This window comes from Lipophrys pholis (assembly GCF_963383615.2).
Source record: "Lipophrys pholis genome assembly, chromosome: 10".
NCBI lineage: Eukaryota > Metazoa > Chordata > Actinopteri > Blenniiformes > Blenniidae > Lipophrys > Lipophrys pholis.
The window spans coordinates 29,950,775-29,965,080 of NC_137640.1; the positions used below are offsets into that span (position 1 = coordinate 29,950,775).

At 43.0% G+C, this 14,306-nt stretch overlaps 1 protein-coding gene across 4 annotated transcripts in view; it reads right to left on the minus strand.

Moving 5' to 3' along the window:
• Positions 1-348: 348 nt before the first annotated feature.
• The window catches only part of lnx1 (ligand of numb-protein X 1), a 48,362-nt gene continuing 34,404 nt past the window's right edge, over positions 349-14,306 (minus strand). For all 4 annotated transcript variants that reach the window (XM_080473416.1, XM_080473415.1, XM_080473417.1 and 1 more), the window contains 7 exons: positions 12,867-13,075; positions 12,357-12,785; positions 6,757-6,891; positions 4,453-4,630; positions 2,883-3,129; positions 2,050-2,208; positions 349-1,306 (listed from right to left, as the gene is read on the minus strand). In XM_080473416.1, the coding sequence (XP_080329542.1) occupies positions 1,171-1,306; positions 2,050-2,208; positions 2,883-3,129; positions 4,453-4,630; positions 6,757-6,891; positions 12,357-12,785; positions 12,867-13,075 (1,493 nt within the window). In that variant the 3' untranslated portion in view covers positions 349-1,170. The remainder of the gene's footprint in view (positions 1,307-2,049; positions 2,209-2,882; positions 3,130-4,452; positions 4,631-6,756; positions 6,892-12,356; positions 12,786-12,866; positions 13,076-14,306) is intronic.

Consider the following 14,306-nt stretch of genomic DNA (forward strand, 5'->3'; position numbering starts at 1 on the left):
AGGAACATATTTCTAAAGAAGAAACCTCACAATTAGAACTGTGCATCATCTGTGAGCTCTAATAGCAGCAGCCGGGGAAACGAGTAGGAGGAGAAGAGAAAAAGTAGACACAAAGACAAAAAGTCCAGAATAAGAAGGAAAGACAAAGATAGTAATTAAAGGCTTTCTGCTGACCAATATGAGAAATTAAAATCATGATTCTCAGTATGCAAACTTGGATACTGAGAATCCATTTTCTGATGCAACATACACATTTCTGGAAAAAAGTCTAATTTGATTTGACGTTTACGTTCTCTTTGTGTGTCTTTGTGATTCTGTTAATCATTTTCTCAGACAAACTTTGTTTTTCGAATGACTTTATTGATCATTTACCAAATGTACCATCAGATATACTACACAAGCCAAAGTGTGACAGACGATGAGCCTCAGTCCATCCACTGATACACAGAAACCAAGTCAGTTTTTTTTCTTAAAAGTAAGAAAATTAGTAAGGCCTCCACATAGTCACCTAATAAAAGAATTTATTACATGTTATGAAGACATTGATCCATTTTTTTTCATATATTTTCCTTACCAGTAGTGTGATAATTTAGCCAGAGCTTCTGAAAGAACAGAAAAACCTCACAGACGACTACTTGGCAACTTGTCGTCGGGTCAAACAGATGAAGATGACAACCACTTTCAGTACAAACAGAATAAAGCCGACATTTGAAGGCTGTACGACAAACAAACAAAAGAAACATTTTACAAGTGTGCAGATCAGTTCTTTTTTTAGACACCCAACATTTACAGTAAAGAAATGTGAGTCCAACTTAACTCATATCCTAATATTTAACTACTGGAATTGGCAACGTGTTGTATCTCCATCCCTTTACTGGATGCTTTCCCAAAGAATCCTTTAACAAAGGAGTTGGAAATGTCTGAGGCCCGGATCCTCCCAGATCTGCATTCTTGGATGGATGGGCGATTAACCTCTGGTAACAATCCAGTGTTGTGTGTCCCGCTCCAAACTCCTGGAAAAGTCTCGTTAGTCCAGCAGGAGTGAGATATCCAAACAGCTACAGCACTATCATAAACTCCTCCTGCACACACACAGCAAGCTCAGGGGTAGTGACTTTAGTCTTAATGCTCTGCCTTCCACATTCCTTGGTCAGTGCCACTGACGCAGTGCTACAGCAGGCTGCCCGGCCAGGAGACGATGGTTAGCGTGATTCTTCCACGAAGCTCCTTCAGAAGGCGAACCAACGCCGTGTGGGTCAAACCCCAAGTACTTTTTCCATTCACCTCCAACAGGATGTCTCCACACCTACACAGAACCCAAGATGAACTTAGAAAAGGTTTCACAAAGAATATTCAATGCCGTTGACACAAAATGCACACTCAAATATATTTGCCCATCAAACAGACATATCTCTTTGAAACAGCGTCTTTTCATAAATGTGCCATTGTCACTCTGAGCACAAAGGAAATGGAGCCTCAGAGGGGGCATCAGAAAAATAAGTGGATTTGAAAAGAATCTTACTCAGGATTTTATCAAACATAGCAAAATCTCACAAAACGTTCTCAAGACTAGAAAACCTCACAAGATTTCCAAAGGTTTTCTTTTCTTACAGTTTGACAAGATCTGGTAAAACACTTTACCAGGGATCGAAAGACATTTTACAGTTTATGAAAAAGAATACACTATTATTTTTCTCAACATGGCTCCTCTAGTTTTCTCATGATTTACTGGTTCTTGGAACGTCTTGAGTTAAAGTCCTATCCTAAAATGTTGATAACCGAAGGCCTGATTCTGCTATTTTACTGTTCTTTACTGTATTTAATATAAATCACAAATAAAAGAGTTACCTAATTTTGTCAGATTTACTGAAAATTACTTTATGGTGTTTTGACAAATCCAATCTGGTTGATAAATACTGTGTCAGACATTCTATTTACATGGATCACATAAATAAAATATTTATAAATACTATTTATGCATAATGCATTTTGCTGCTCTCCACCATTCATGGTCAGGTTTCTAATGAGTGATATACATTAGCTGGATACCTTATCCTGCCATCGTTGTAGGCTGGCGTTCCCTCCACGATGGACCGGATAAAAAAAGACTGATTGCAGTTGACCTCTTCCTGACCTCCCACAATACTGAAACCCAGGCTGCCTGAAGTACTCCGCCGCAGAACGATGTCTTTGCAGCAGTACAGATGCCTGAATGGAACCAAGAGGGAGATTAAACACACTAATCTCTCAACTCTATCTTTAAATTACATGTACTATGCATCCATACTGGGTGGTGTAAGCAGTTAGAAGGGTGAAGACAGCTGCAATCTAAAGACCAGGCAGCTCTTTTAATGAAGGCCTGGGTTATTTTTCTTTCCCCTTGAAATGTAAAGCAGGAGGATTGGTCGGACTTCTACATCCATGTCATAGAAATAAGGCAGGGCTATATGAAAACCCATTCACTCCCATTCAAGTCTACGTTACAATTTCAGGGACTCGGTGGCTGGTTTCACCTCATAATCAATTCAATGTTTGAGAAACAATCTTATTTAATCATATTTAATAAAAGTAGAGGTTATTTATTGCTGTCAATGCACCACTTGTCAAAACCGTTTTTCCTGAAAATACATTTAAATGTCCCAATTGGAGAAAAAGTAAAAAGTATTTCTCTGTCAGACGTTACTCTCCTGTGATAGCAGTGCATTTTCGAGCTGAAAAGTTTGTTTTAAAAGTATAATGAGCTTTCTTCTCCCAGCTGGCTCTGTCAAGATTTCAGTTTGCACCAGCTGGCAGAGGTCAGAAGGATGGAAATTATACCGGACTCAGGAAAAATATGAAAGTGTACATAGCGTAGACACTGAGAGGTTTTAATAAGTGCTGACCTGGGTAGCTGCAGCCATGACACCCACAGTGGGGAGTAGTCGTCATTGGGAAGCGGGCTCTTGGTGCTATCGGTGGGCAATGGCACAAGACAAGGAGGCAGCGAACATTCCTGGAGACTTTCCTCAGGCGGACGCATCTCCAGGACCTTGAGCACGACGGGAGAGGATGTGTTCTTCAGGTTGGCCACAGCCTCACCCCGGGTCACGCCCGTCAGATCCACCCCGTTCACGTTTAGCAAAATGTCACCTGTGGTTGTAGAGGGAGTGGCGAAGAGGAGGTAAGGCACAGCTCACTCTCTGCCTGAAGGTTGCTGCCCTGTTAATAGCTTTCTAAAAGACCTCAGAGGACAAGGACTCATCATCTGCCTGTTTAATATTCATAAGCTTCTCCTCCCCTGCTGGAACACAAAGGGATGGAAACCGACCGCCACCTGTGCTTTAAAAAGCCTCCCAGTGATGAAAGTGGTGTGAAGATAAATATACGAGCTCCATCAGGCTCACAAGTGAGCGACTCAAAAAGGACACATTTGCCCTGCGAGGATATGCAAATTCAGATTAATGCTTCATTACAATACACAAACATTTCTTTCCATGGCACAAACAGAGACAGCAGCTGCTGCTGCTGCTGCTGCTGCTGCTGCTGCTGCTGCTGCTGCTGCTTGGTCTCATATGAATACAGTGATATGCACTTTGAACTGCAAGGGACAACAAACACTGATTTTCTTAAGGTCTTCATGCTACTGTTAGACTGATTCTCATCCCTCTTCAGGCAGAAACTTATTTTAATGTGATGAGGGTTATAATAAGGTTGAGTTATAGGATGGGTATGCTGATATCAGCAGTCGAGGTGAAAATGTCCCAGTAATTTCATCTGCATTATGGGATCTCAAGACTGCAGCATTTGGCACACTCATTTGAGTAGCTTGTCCTGTGTTTGCTATTCTAGGCCTGATTTGATTTCATAAAACAAAAAAATGTAATGCTTGATGACTCCTTCTCCAGAGACAATAAGCCCTGAATATCATTCCTGTTTGTGTTCTTGTTTGAGCCAGTTTACAGAGCAGTGAAGCACACCGGCCGGCTGAATAACCAGCAGAATGAAACTTTAGTTTTGCATGTTCATCAAACGCTTTGCTGGCATTCATCACCAAACACTAAATCTATGAATGCCTGATTGCCGTGACGTTTCACTGATAAACATAACAGTAATAATCCAACAGATTAAAGGGTTAGGGGCCTTCGTCATATGTAGATTTGCACATGACAAAGAAAAACAAAAGACTCTTTTTAGAATCTTAAGCAGCTCTGGAAAACCACCTGAGACCTGTATTTTGGATCCTACTTTTATGTTTGGTGAGAGTGGGTGTGTCTGCCAGCATTTGGCCTGAGGGTTATGTTTTGGAAAATTAGAGATGGGAAAAGGGGTCCACAGTTGTTTGGGAGACTCGGGGATTTTCAAGAGATAAACACTGCAAACCACTATTCAAGAAAGTGTTTTTAGACAAAGACACTTGAAATTACTAATGTTGTAGTGAGTAATGATATAATTTGACATAAACATTCATTTTACCTTTGCGAATGGAGCCTTCCTGCCCCACCACACCATCAGCATCCACATTGGTGACGTAAATGGGTAGGTCCCACCCTCGGCTGGACATGCCACCCGCCACCGTCATGCCCAAGGAATCATACGGGTCCTTACTGAGAGTAACAGTCTTCTCATAACAAGCAGGCTTCTGACAAGAGTCCTTTACAATGGACATAGAAAGTAGAAAGAGAGAATGGTTGAAGCAGAGGACACAATGGTAAAGTGCACCCAAACCTTTTTCACATTCTGTATTTAATGACAAAACCATGGCAAATCATGTCATACAATCCTTGCTGATTGTCTCATTATGGATTCTTAAGTATCCTTGTGAATCCGCAAGTGCTCCAAACATGATATGAAGTACGCCAAGGTCACCTTCTATAAGATTACATAATATAATTAGATTTTGTAGCAGAAGTAAGGGCAGCAGCACATTTATATAACAGCAACTGTTTTCTCTCGCGCCTGCAGTAACAGTTAAACAAGTTACATGTATGACACCTGTGCTATGCGAACCAGTCCAATAACACAAACATACTTAACAGCTAATTGATGAAAACCCTCCAAATCGTAACTGATTATATATATATATAATATATATTGGTTATTAGGATAGGACATGTGTCTCTCTTGTTTTGTGTCTGTGCTCCTTTTAGAGCGCCTGATTTATTTAGGAATGCAATGATGCCTCATTTGTTGCTCTGAATAAAGTGACAAAGTGTGGGGGATTTCTTTTTATGGCATGAATGTTTTTGGCCCTGTTTACACGACAACGTTTCACGTGACAACACCTAATCCGCAAAAAAAAAGTGGGGGCGTTTACACTGCAGCAGCGGACACAGAGACAACGATGTAGTTAGTCTGCCAGGCCACAGGAGGGCGCTGTTGCTTGATTTTGTTATGAAACTACACAGACGTGTGCAGAGAACTATACGTTATAACCGTGAGGAAAATGGAGAGAACCTGACGTCAGTATGGACTGATGACACATCGGATGATATCAGGGAGAGTCTCAACTATTAAACTACTGATCTGGACCATAAAACTAGAATATAGACCGCGGGTCGTACCACTACGGGTCGTACCACTACGGGTCGTACCACTACGGGTCGTACCACTGCGGGTCGTACCACTGCGGGTCGTAGAACTACGCGGCCGCCATGTTTGTTTACAACTGGATGAGCAGGAGGGAGGGGGAGATGAGCAGTAACAGGCTCTGTAGCCTCCATCAGTCTCTACAGGAGGGATTTGCACCGTGAAAGAATCTTTCCACTTTGGGAGCCGGATTAAAAACTTTGAGGATACAGTGGATCAGAACACTGGTGTCGGGTAAACGGACCCCCCAAAAGTGAAGGAAGTTTTGCGGATACACTCGAATTCGTTGTCGTGTAAACGGGGCCTGAGGGTCAGACGAGGAAGGGTTGAGTTGTAAAGAATAACACATGACACATTGAGGGTGGGGGAGGTGTCGCTTCTGTTGCTTTGCGTAATGTACTGCATTCACTAGCAGTCACATGAATACCCTCAGGGTGAGATGCTGTGTGAAAACTTTTCACACTTACACTTCACACTGCGATCCTGAGTCGTAGGCTATTGTTCGTTTGCTTTGAGTTCAGAATACCCTGTGAAAAAAGCTGTGGATGTCACTGGAGTGTTTTCTGACCTCTCAATAGTCATTGTAGTGGTTCACTACTTGCTGTAATTCAGACAAGTTGCACCTTTTCTCCAGCTCCACCTTTTGGTAATCCCTACCCCCAATATGCAAAACCTTCTCTCTTATAGGATATTTTAATGTCTAATCCAATCAATATTCACACTGCTGCAGAAATGTTCAGCTGCAACCAAACCAAATTTGAAAATAAAGTGTTTGGCATTAAGACAGCCAACATATCTAACATTTCTTATCAACCTTTTGCAGATGGTCTCATATTATAATATACTGGGCTTTACACAATGGATGAATCACAATCACGGTTTGAGGAGTACATGGGTGAAGTCGTTAGGCCAGTGTGGTAGAAGAAAATTGAGTCCAAGATGATGTGCAAATGTTCTATTCATTGTTGGCCAGTGTGAATACATCAGTTCCTAGAAACCAGAAGTTCTGCTTGCTGTGCTATTTGAATGACAGGCGCTGCTTTGATGGGAAAACAATACCTCCATGGATCGTTTGCACAACAAAGAGACTGTGTATCATGGCCAGTGGAACAAAAGTCTTCTTTGTGGAGCAATACTGTTTTCTTTAGTTAGTTTTCATCTGGTGTATATATAACTCTATGTGCTACTCACCAGCAGTGTTTGCTCAATATCCACAGGGGAGTAAGGTGGGGGACCATCCATGCCCCAGGGGGCTTCTTGTAGGATATCTGGGGTGGGCAGGCAGATTTGACGAGACACTATGAAGTGGACACACTCCTCACTCGCCTACAAAGAACAACAGGAAACACAAGCTTCTGTTAGATGATCGGTGTAAGATGATCCGTATCATTCATAAATCATGTAAACAAAGACAGAACAACAATTACAGCCAGCAACATTACAGTTCAACTGATGGAAAAAACTATTTATGTAAACGGTTTCTTCTTTTTCAGATGAAAATTACTTTTGCCGTATCCTTACCTGTTGTGTCTATAAAAAGAAAAGTAACATGATGTTTAAATTTGATCAGATCAATAATTGCCTCAGTAAATAGCCTAATCATGATGGTGAACGAACGACTCGTCCACAAAACTGCAAACCCGACAACTCGTCCACGCGATTCCGGACAACTCGGCCATGACTATTTTTTTCCAGCATTCTCTATTTGAAGGATTGGATTTCAAAGTGTATAGTGTAATTGGCAGCTGTAATGCAATTGTAAGTGTACATTGGCAGCTGCCCAGAGCACAAACTCAACCGGGGCGCACCATGAACCGGCTCAGATACGGTCCTCAGAAATCCGGTTTTCAGAAATGTATTTCTGAAAACAAATAAGCCGTCAAGTTATAATGCCTCTTCATGGATGACGGCTTTGAGTGATTCGTTCAGATGCTTGTTAACATGTTGGAAGCCCGTCTTCTGACATGTTAACATCATGTGCACAAAGAAGACCATTATTCCCAAGAAACAAAGCCATATATAAATATATATGGACATATACTAGATATATATATGAAACATATATAAAATATCAATTAGAAATAATATGTAAAACTACACTGTACAGGATTTATTTTCTCCAAAAAATTCTGAAATCTCATCCGTGGACGAATTGTTCGGGGTTGCAGTTTTGTGGACGAGTTGTACTACAATCATCATGATTTGGGGCAATTTAATATTTACAGCTACGTCTCAAAAAAGTTGAATACCATGAAAATGTTCAATATTTTTTGTCACTCATTTCAGAAAGTCAAACCCATATATGATCTATGCTCATGACACAGAGTGAAATATTTCTAGCCTTTATGTCTTGACATGTTGATGATGATGGCTTACAGATGGTGAAAACCCCAAATTCAGTGTCTCAGAAAATTTGAATATTACATAAGATCAAGAAAAAAATGATATTTTAAACCAAACTGTAGGTCTTGTGAAAAGTCTGTTCATCTCTCTGCTCTCAATACTTGGTTGGTCCTTTAGCATGAAGTACTGCGTCTTAGCGGCGTGGCCTGGAGGCCATCAACCTGTGGTACTGCTCAGGTGGAATGAAGCCCAGGGAGCTTTGATAGCAGCCTTCAGGTCATCTGGTGTCTCTCACCGTCCTCTGGACAAGAGCCAGAGATTGTCTCTGGGGTTCAGCTCAGGCCAGTCTGCTGGCCAGTCCAGCTCAGTACCACCAGGGTCATTGAAGCAGCTTCTGATACCTTTGGTACCTTTGGCAGTGTGGGCAGGTACCAAGTCCTGCTGGAACATGAACTCAGCATCTCCATAAAGCTTGTCAGCAGAAGGAAGCATGAAGAGCTCTAAAGGTTCCTGCTGGATGCTGCCTTGACTGTGGACTTCAGAAGACCCAGTGGAGGGACAGCAGCAGAGGACATGGCAGCACGAATCATCACAGACTGAGGAAACTTCACTCTGGACTTCAAGCAAGGTGGATTCTGAGCCTCTCCTCTCTTCCTCCACACTCTGGGACCTGGAGTTCCAAATGAGATGCAAAATGGACTTTCATGTGAAAAAAGGACTTTGGAGCACTGAGCAACAGTCCAGGGGCCTCATTTATAAAACCTTGCGTCGGATTCCTCCTAAAAATATATGAGCTCCCAAAAGCAGAAAATGGCGTGCGCTCCCCAAAGAATTTCAGATCAGTAAAACCGTGCGTACGCACATCTACATGCACTTTCCTTTTATAGATCCCAGTCCACCTGGAAGGTTGACCGTTCATATCACAGTTCAACACACCCACTTTCTACCATAAATGGTCAAAGTGCCTCGCCAATATTTTTGCATTTCATTCAGCCTGTTGATCGCCGGCATTTGATGCCAAATTCTGGCAGAAGAGGCAAAGAAAAGGAATTTTACGGAGAGAGAAATAGTCATGGAGGAGGTGGAGGTCAGGAGATGGTGTTATCTGGTGTCACAGTAGTGGAATCACTAATACAAGAAAAACAATCGATCGGCAGCTCGTCGTCACCGCTGTAAATAGTGTGAGAGTCTCAGAGAGATCAGTGCCTGCAGAGGTGGAGAAGAAGAATCTGATGTGAAGGTGGAGGCCAGAGGAGAGTCACATCATGGAGGAGAGTGACATCGTGGAGGGCAGCACCAGAGCTCCCTGTTAGTTCAGTTCAGTTAGACCCAGAGAGGAAGAGCTCCCTGTTAGTTCAGTTCAGTTAGACCCAGAGAGGAAGAGCTCCCTGCTGGACACTAAAACAGCCTCTTGGTTGTGACGGCCAGCGTGTGTCAGAGTGTCTGAGAGGAAGGAGACAGTTTGGTGGAGACACAGCGGACCGACAACGTTCAGTTTTATCTGATTATTAAATGTATGAATTAAATATTTGAACAGGGGCGGTGAAAAAGCTCAGTGGACTTTGTGTTTTATCCTCAGTCACTCGAGAGGTGGAGGCGGAGGGTGGAGGAGGTCGTCTGTCTCCAGCGGCAGTGCTTCCCGAGCATGACTGTATCGTGAGCGGCTTTTATCAGGATTTACAGCCATAATGTAAAAATATACTAAACTGTATTACATACCACGTATGTATGATAATAAAAAAAGCAATATAAAATCTATTATTTTACATGTAACCCATTGGTAAATCAACTCAATTGCAGGATTTTTTGCGTGAGACTTTCCCAGAGACTCACTGTAGTTGGTACCATGTACATACAGTTTAGTGTATTTGTACCTTATAGCTGTAAATCCTAATAAAAGCAGCTGGAACAGAACAAATGTCCCCATCGACAGCCAGTCAGTGTGGCTCCCGTGGAAGGGAATCAGTTTTTGCACAACACCGTCACATCCACACTGCAGCTTTACTCACAGCTGTTACTGCACTATTTATATGATTACTCTGAAATGAGACTGATTGTTACTCACTTTGTCACCATTGCTAATCAGTCAGTTCTCTCCAGCGCTCTGGATCAATTGAAGATGAAAGTTTGACATATGAAGATGGAGCTGCTGATTCAGTAGTAACGTCTCACTAAAGAAACATCTGTACCACTGCAGCTTGGCTGTTTATGATCACGTGGATCAATAAGTCTGAGATTGAGATAGATAGATAGATAATAATGTATGAGATGAATCTGGTTTCATTTCTCCACCTCACCATCAGCACCACCAGGTTCCCCGTCTCCAAAATGTTCTGCTCAAGGTTCAAAGTTTGGGTACCGGTATGCACATTCTCCCCAAGTTAATTTTTTTAGATCCCACATTATGTGTGGGAAGAGGCGTATGCATCTTTCAGGACCAGTTTTGTGCTTCAGCAGCTTTTATAAAAGAGGCCCCAGTTCTTTTTCTCCGTAGCCCAGGTAAGACACTTCTGACCAGGAGTGTCTTGACCCCAGGAAGCCACATTAGGATCCCATGTCTAGCATTGGTCAGTGCCTAGTGGCTCTTGATGCGCTGACTCCAGCCTCCGTCCATCCTGGTGAAGCTCCCCCAAATTCTTCACTGCATTTTGTTTGACAGTCCTCTCCAGGCTGCGCTCCTCCCTTTTGCTGCTGCACCTTTTCCTCCCACTCCACTTTCTGTCAACATGCTTGGATCCAGCACTCTGAACAAGCAGCTTCTTTAGCAGTGACCTTTAGTGGACGGTGTCAAGGACTGTCTTCTGGACATCTGTCCAGTCAGCAGTCTTCCCCATGATTGTGTCGCCTCCTGACCCAGACTGAGGCCACATTTACACATACCCAGTAAAAAAATTAAAACAAAAATGGATATTTCCCTCTCTATGTTTAAAAAAAAAATCTTCATTTACACTGGCCCACATATACAGCTGGTTCAGAGCTGCTATGAGCATCCAAACCTGTAGGGGGCAGTGTAGCGAGAAGCATGAAGCCATGATAGCCAATCAGAATCCTGGAAGAAAAACAGGACATCACAAATTGTGACGTAAATATCTGCCTACCTGCTTTTAGATACAAACAGAGACACGGATTTTATCCAGTTTTCAGGAATCATCGTTTGTGGTGAGTCATAGCTGCGTTTATGTGTAAATGTGCGGCACAAACGCAGAGAAATATCACAGTTTTTTCAGATACCCAGGTAAGTGTAAACGTGGCCTCAGAGACCATTTAAAGGCTCAGGGAACCTTTGCAGGGGTTTTGAGTTCATTAGCTGATTAGGGTGAGACACCAGGACTTTCCAAATCTGAACTTTTCCACAAGATTCACATTTTCTGAAACACTGAATTTTGGGTTTTCACTCTCTGTACGCCATAATCATCAACATTTCAAGAAGGCTTGAAATATTTCACTTTATGAGTCATGAGTCTAGATCATATATGGGTTTGACTTTCTGAAATGAGTGACAAAAAATATTGAACATTTTCATATTCAAACCTTTTGAGATGTACCTGTACAGGTGGTTGCTATATATCAATTATATCAAGATGATTTTGTCTTATAAAACCAAATGTTTTTAACACTCGTACACCAAACCTCAAATTCATCACTGAGCTCATTCTCTTTGACTACAATTAAACTGAAAATACATCAGGCCTGCATGACTAAATACCATTTAGTCCGAATTTAAGGTATGTTTTGGTGTGTGTGTGTGTGTGTGTGTGTGTGTGTATGTGTGTGTGTGTGTGTGCGTGCGCAATAATATGTGGGAAAGGGAAAACTGCCGCCCAGTCTCTCTACATACACTCGAACACATTTACATGCAGACAGTGTAAAATCCATCCCGGCCAGCAGACCTCCCTCTCCCTCTCCCGACTGTCATTAGTTGGAGATCTGCACTGAGCCCGAGTCCTGAAAAGGTAGTCCAAACCTTTATTTCCTTAATTCGATTAATTTAATTTCTCTGCTGCCAGTTCCTAATCTCTCTGCTCTGGGAGGTCATCATGGCTCCACAGAGACCAAGAAGGATCAGTCAGACTGTTCAGACAGGAACTCGGAGTCTGCAGACCCAGCACAGTTCACCACAAACACACGACCATTAACCATTATTAACAAAAAACACACCATCGTTGACTCATGGCATCAACCAGGAACCAGAGGCAGCGGCATGGCCTAGCCCATCAGGGAGTCACCATAATTAAATACTATTAACTGCAGTCAGGGCAGACACAACAGCACAACACAACACAATTACCCTGAATCACCACAATTATCTTTAATACCTCGGGGACTTGGTGTAAGAACAGAATACAGTCGCTCATGGTCGGCAACAACATTCTGGCAAATTTGTTAGAACTGTGAACTTCCGGTGTTCTGCTAATGGCTTCAGTTTCCTTTCCCCCCTGCTGACTGACCTGAATTAGCAGTGCTGCGTGCTCTGGTGCACCGTAACGCAGATCGTGCCCATTGATAGCGAGCACGCGATCGCCAACACACAACTGTCCATCACGTGCTGCCAGGCCACCCTCCAGCAGGTGGAAGATGTAGACTCCGTGCTCTTCTGGTCGCCTCACTAGCTTAATACCCAGCTGTTCCTCTGGCGTGCTTTTGTTCAGGACCACGTGGATGCTGTCATCCCTGATGGGATGGTGCGGCAAGCCGTGAGACGGGTGGCCTCCGGTGATTTCGTGGCTGTGGCCATGGCTGTGTGGGTGGCCGTGTGAATGTGAGCGGTAGCGATGGCGCTGTTCTCTGAGCACAGTTAGCCGGAGAAGTTGACACGGCTGTTTGAGGGTGGCCACGGCGAAACAGTGTGGTACATTGCTGATGTCGATACCATTCACCTGCAAGAGAAGCACAAAGGCCGATGAAAAAATGACTGACACCTTAAACTGCTTCTTGCTGTTTTATGGAACTTGTTTTACCTTCAGGATCATGTCCCCAGGCAGCAAGCGTCCATCTCGAGCTATAACCCCTTCTCTGTAAATGTCCTGGATGAGGATGCGAACCAAAGGGGTCTCGCTGCCACCAACGATGCTGATGGCCAGCGGCTCGGACGTATCCACACGAGTTATCTTAATACTGGTAACTTCACCATCAGGGATCAGGTGATGCAGCTGGGGCAGAGCCAACACTGGAGAGAGGAAACAGGCAGGGTTCACTTCTACTGTACAACAAAAAGAAGACTTTAGAACCTGCCAAATAAAACAGCAGAGGAAATGGGAGCAAGAGAGTGCTGTGAGAGGAAGGAGAGACTCATTGAGGGAGACAGAGTGGTAGACTTTGTTGGAGGGGTTCAGTGGTGAAACCAGCTGTCTTTACTCCCTCAGGTTACTAAAACAAACTTGGAGAAGCCAAGAGGGAAAATTTTCTTGGCCGATTATCCTGTGATGTTTGTACCATTAGTCACATACATCTGTAGCAAGTATGCTTGGGAAAACCCTTGATTTCGTATTTCCACCAAGTTATTATTTGGGTGGGGGATTATACCAGTTTTAGTCCAACTGCTGCACCTTCTAAATATAAAGTATTTATGCCAAACAGATTTTTCAGCTTCCTATGATCATGCAGGATTCTGTTGAGCAGTTTTGGATCTTCACAAATCTCATTGTAAATCTCCACATTTCTGTTTGGCTGGTTTTACCTCAGTGTGTTCTCCCTCTCCTCGAGCCCAGTGGTGAATTCCACTTCACAGCAGAATGACACATCTGAAACTGAATCACGTGGAAGAGGGTGGGGATCTTTTTTAACTATTTTGGCCAACTGCCGTAGCCACAATCTGACAAGAGGGGATGCATTTTTCAACTCATTTATTTTTCTTGAGTTGTGAAAGCGGTCTCCCCCTGCTCTTATCGCCCACTGGGCCGTTTCCTTCCACGTCTCCAGCTCCAGGTCCTTGGTCACTTATTCTACTCAACATTGCACTTTTTTCCATTCCAAAGTCAATATTTTGTCTTTATCACAGCAGATTGCTTCAAGGAGGAAGAGCGTATTAACAGGAACCTGCAGATACTATGTAACCCCCTTTTCTCTACTCCACACACCCTTTAAACCTCTGTCTTACTTCATCCTGTCATTTCTGGTTTTGCTCACTCTCCTGTCCACTGGGACAACATACAGGGTTTGTTTTTTTATTTACTTTGATTGTATCTGCTGTTCTCTCTTGTTATTCTGTGTATTTGTTCCATCTCTACTTCACTCTTCCATCGTCCCAGTCTATCCCTGTCTCTCCAGTGGCAAGCAATAAATATTTAATCTATTCTCTCAGTCTCCGCTCAGTGATGGCCTCAGAGAATAACTTAGTCCCTGATCATTCGTCAGCCTTCATTGTTACGCAATACCACATTCCTTCTCATCTTTCTATC